At 33.0% G+C, this 3,554-nt stretch overlaps 3 protein-coding genes across 3 annotated transcripts in view; 2 read left to right on the top strand and 1 right to left on the bottom strand.

The window, feature by feature from the left end:
* The window catches only part of LOC102671644 (trypsin 5G1-like), a 4,180-nt gene extending 3,637 nt beyond the window's left edge, over positions 1–543 (top strand). The window contains exon 3 of the mRNA XM_031511557.1: positions 1–543. This exon is cut by the window's left edge and continues 5 nt beyond it. Coding sequence (XP_031367417.1) covers positions 1–542 — 542 coding nt within the window. The 3' untranslated portion in view covers position 543.
* LOC102671513 (glycine receptor subunit alpha-4) overlaps positions 1–3,554 on the bottom strand; it is a 69,940-nt gene that overhangs the window by 60,235 nt on the left and 6,151 nt on the right. The window lies entirely within an intron of this gene.
* LOC116185884 overlaps positions 1,592–3,554 on the top strand; it is a 6,819-nt gene continuing 4,856 nt past the window's right edge. Inside the window, exons 1-2 of the mRNA XM_031511424.1 lie at positions 1,592–1,726; positions 3,427–3,552. Of these exons, the coding sequence (XP_031367284.1) occupies positions 1,681–1,726; positions 3,427–3,552 (172 nt within the window). The 5' untranslated portion in view covers positions 1,592–1,680. The remainder of the gene's footprint in view (positions 1,727–3,426; positions 3,553–3,554) is intronic.

Consider the following 3,554-nt stretch of genomic DNA (forward strand, 5'->3'; position numbering starts at 1 on the left):
CCACGTACGAGATACGATCCGGCTCGACCAACGTGAACTCGGGCGGCTCGTTGCACAAGGTCGAGCTGATAATCAGGCACAAGAAGTACACGACCGACGAGAACGGTGTACCGTCCAACGACATAGCCCTGTTCCGCGTCCAGGGCTCGTTCAAATTTAACAACGCGACGAAACCCGTCCAACTCTATCAAGGGGACTCGGCATCCCTCGTGGGGAAATACGGTTTGGTCACCGGTTGGGGCCGCACGAACTTCAAGATCCCCGTCGCCCTCCACAAGGTCTCGGTCCCCCTCGTCTCCAAGATGGAATGCGACACGGATTACTCGAAGTTCGGCGGCGTGCCCCAGGGTGAACTGTGCGCCGGATTCCCGCAGGGGGGGAAGGACTCTTGCCAAGGGGATTCGGGGGGACCCTTGGTCGTCGACGGAAACTTGGTCGGCATCGTCTCTTGGGGGATGGGGTGCGGAACGCCTAAATACCCAGGTGTCTACACGGACGTGGCTTATTACCGGGAATGGGTGAGGGAGAACAGCGGAGTCTGAATTTTCAGGTCGAAAAGTGAGTGTATCGATATTTTTGAATATTTGGAAATTGATATTGATTATTAACTCGAAATGATTTTTTTTCCTATTCGAGAGAGACAATTAAGGCTTAGGCTTAAGTGATCTTGTATAATATGGTAACGTTTTTTAAACTTGATTAAAAGACGAGATAATTGTGTATATATTTATGTGGATGTATATATGTAAAATATATATTAATTGCGTGTAAATAAAAATTGTATAGAGAATAAAAATTTTTGTTATTTATCTATAGAAGTTTCATTTCCTTCCAAAGTTATGATATTTCGTTTTGGTATTTTTATATATGGAGATATTCAAAAAGAAAAGACAAAGAAAAAAATGTATGTGATTTTTGATATGTCTTCAAATCGAAATTGTTTCCAATATTTTTCTACTTTTCGAAATATTCTATGCTTTAATTAAGCAAGATATAATATAGTTTTTTTTTTTTTTTGGAACTTTAACAATTTAAATGTGACAAAAAAAGACAAAGATCGGTGAGATAGATTATCTCAGAATCGTAGATTTATATGAATCTCGAGCTGAACTATCGTTACGTTTAATAATATAACATATTAACTACATAATCGCGTGATAAGAGATGGTTGGATCGTTGCGAATATCAAACCATTTATCCAATTGTCGCGATTTCGAACGTATGAAATGATAATTCGTATAATGATTTTCATTTCAGGGATCGAATGCAGCTGAGATAGCGATGATAATGAAGAAAGAATATATCTACATTAGTGATTTATCGCTTGTCGTACGTGTGTGTGTGTATCGTTCCATTTTTCATACATATCTTATATTTCTTTATTTGAATATTCCGATTGAATATTCGTTGATTCTTTCGAAGATTTTATCGGTCGCGATAAAGCGAAAGAAAGAAACGGAGAAGAGGAGAGATGTCTGTCGGTAGATAGATCGATCAATTTCGTATTAAATCCTCGTAGAGATCGATGGATTTACGAATATTTAATCTAGCTTTTTTTGAAGCCCATTTATCGATGGATAACACGATTTTGCAACGAGATATTCATTACACGCGATATTCATTTTCATATAAATAGGGTACGAATTTTAGGAAAAGCAGTTCGATCCAAATCGTGACAAGATGTACGGCAAATTGAATTTATTGGCACTAATCGCCATCGCGACAGGTAATTGTTTTATCCTCAATTGTTATTCATTTTTCGAAGCAATATTTGGTTTAAAAATTTTAACATTCTTTCATCTCTTAATTCTCTTTATAATCCTCCTCTCTTAAGATCAAGATGAATCTTGTTTTTGTTCAATAAGTAAATTATCTGTATCTTCAAATTTTATACTAAATTTTTCATGTTCAAGAAAGAATGTTAGTTCAACTTCTTCCTCTTCTTAATTTAATTTTCCTTTATATCAAGATGACTCTTGTTTTTTTTCAATGAATTATATCTTTAATTTTCCAAATACTCACATTTTTCATGTTCAAAAAAGAATTAATTCTAAAAATTGAACTTTTTTCTCTTCTTAATTTAATTCTCCTTTATATCAAGATGACTCTTGTTTTTTTTCAGTGAATTATATCTTTAATTCTTCAAATACTCACATTTTTCACGTTTAAAAAAGAATTAATTCTAAAAATTGAACTTCTTTCTCTTTTTAATTTAATTTTCTTTTGTATCAAGATAATTCTTGTTTTTCTCAATAGTTAAATTATCTATATCTTCAATAAATTTTTCATGTTCAAGAAAGAATGTTAATTCAACTTCTTCCTTTTCTTAATTTAATTCTTCTCTATACCAAGATGATTCTTATTTTTCTTCAGTAAACTAGTTACCTATATCTTTAATTCTTCAAATACTCATATTTTCATGTTTAAAAAAGATTGTTAATTCAAATGTTAATTTCAACTTCCTTTTCTTAATTTAAGTTTTCTCTACCAAGACAATTCTTGATTTTCTTAAGTAAATTAATTATCTACATCTTTAATTTTCCAAATGTTCAAATTTTTCATGTTCAAGAAAGAATGTTAATTCCACAAATTTCAACTTCTTCCTCTTCTTAATTTAATTCTTCTCTCTACCAAGATGAATCTTATTTTTCTTCAGTAAACTAGTTACCTATATCTTTAATTCTTCAAAAAAGAATGTTAATTTCACAAATTCAATTTCTTCCTCTTCTTAATTTAATTCTCTTCTATAACAAGATGACTCTTGTTTTTCTTTAGTAAACTAGTTATCTATATCTTTAATTCTCCAAATACTCACATTTTCATGTTCAAGAAAGAATGTTAGTTCAAATTTCAATTTCTTCCTCTTCTCAATTTAATTTTTTTCTGTATCAAGATGAATCTTTTTTCTCTATTAAACTAGTTATCTATATCTTTAATTCTCCAAATATTCAAATTCTCTTCCTCTTTTTAATTTAATTCTCTTCTATATCAAGATGACTTGTTTTTCTTCAATTACCTATATCTTTAATTCTCCAAATATTCAAATTTTTCACGTTCAAAAAAGAATGTTAATTCAAAATTCAACTTCCTCTTCTCACTTTAATCCTCCTCTATACCAAGATAACTCATATTTTTCTCAAGTAAACTAGTTACACATCATAATTACACTTATATACATAGTTACACTTATACATCATAAATTATTATACATCTTTAATTCTCCAAATGCTGAAATTTCTCAAAAAGGATATTAATTCAAAATTCCTCTTCCTTTTCCTCAATTTAATTCTCCTCTGTACCAAAACCAAGACGAATCTTGTTTCCCTTGTCTCCTAACTTATCTCTACGTTCCCTCTTCGCCATTCTCTTCACCGAAGAACGATCAAACGCGTTCTTTTCGTTTCTGAAAAAAGAAAACATTTTTAGCGAGCCCGATGTCGAGACCTGCGCTCAACCCCCTTTTCCCGACCGGGCAGATAATCGGCGGCACGGAAGCGCGGATCGAGGAGGTGCCCCACCAGGTCTCCCTTCAGACTTTCGGCTTCGGCTTCTGC

Source organism: Apis dorsata, unplaced genomic scaffold (genome assembly GCF_000469605.1).
Source record: "Apis dorsata unplaced genomic scaffold, Apis dorsata 1.3 scaffold_29, whole genome shotgun sequence".
NCBI classification, from domain to species: domain Eukaryota; kingdom Metazoa; phylum Arthropoda; class Insecta; order Hymenoptera; family Apidae; genus Apis; species Apis dorsata.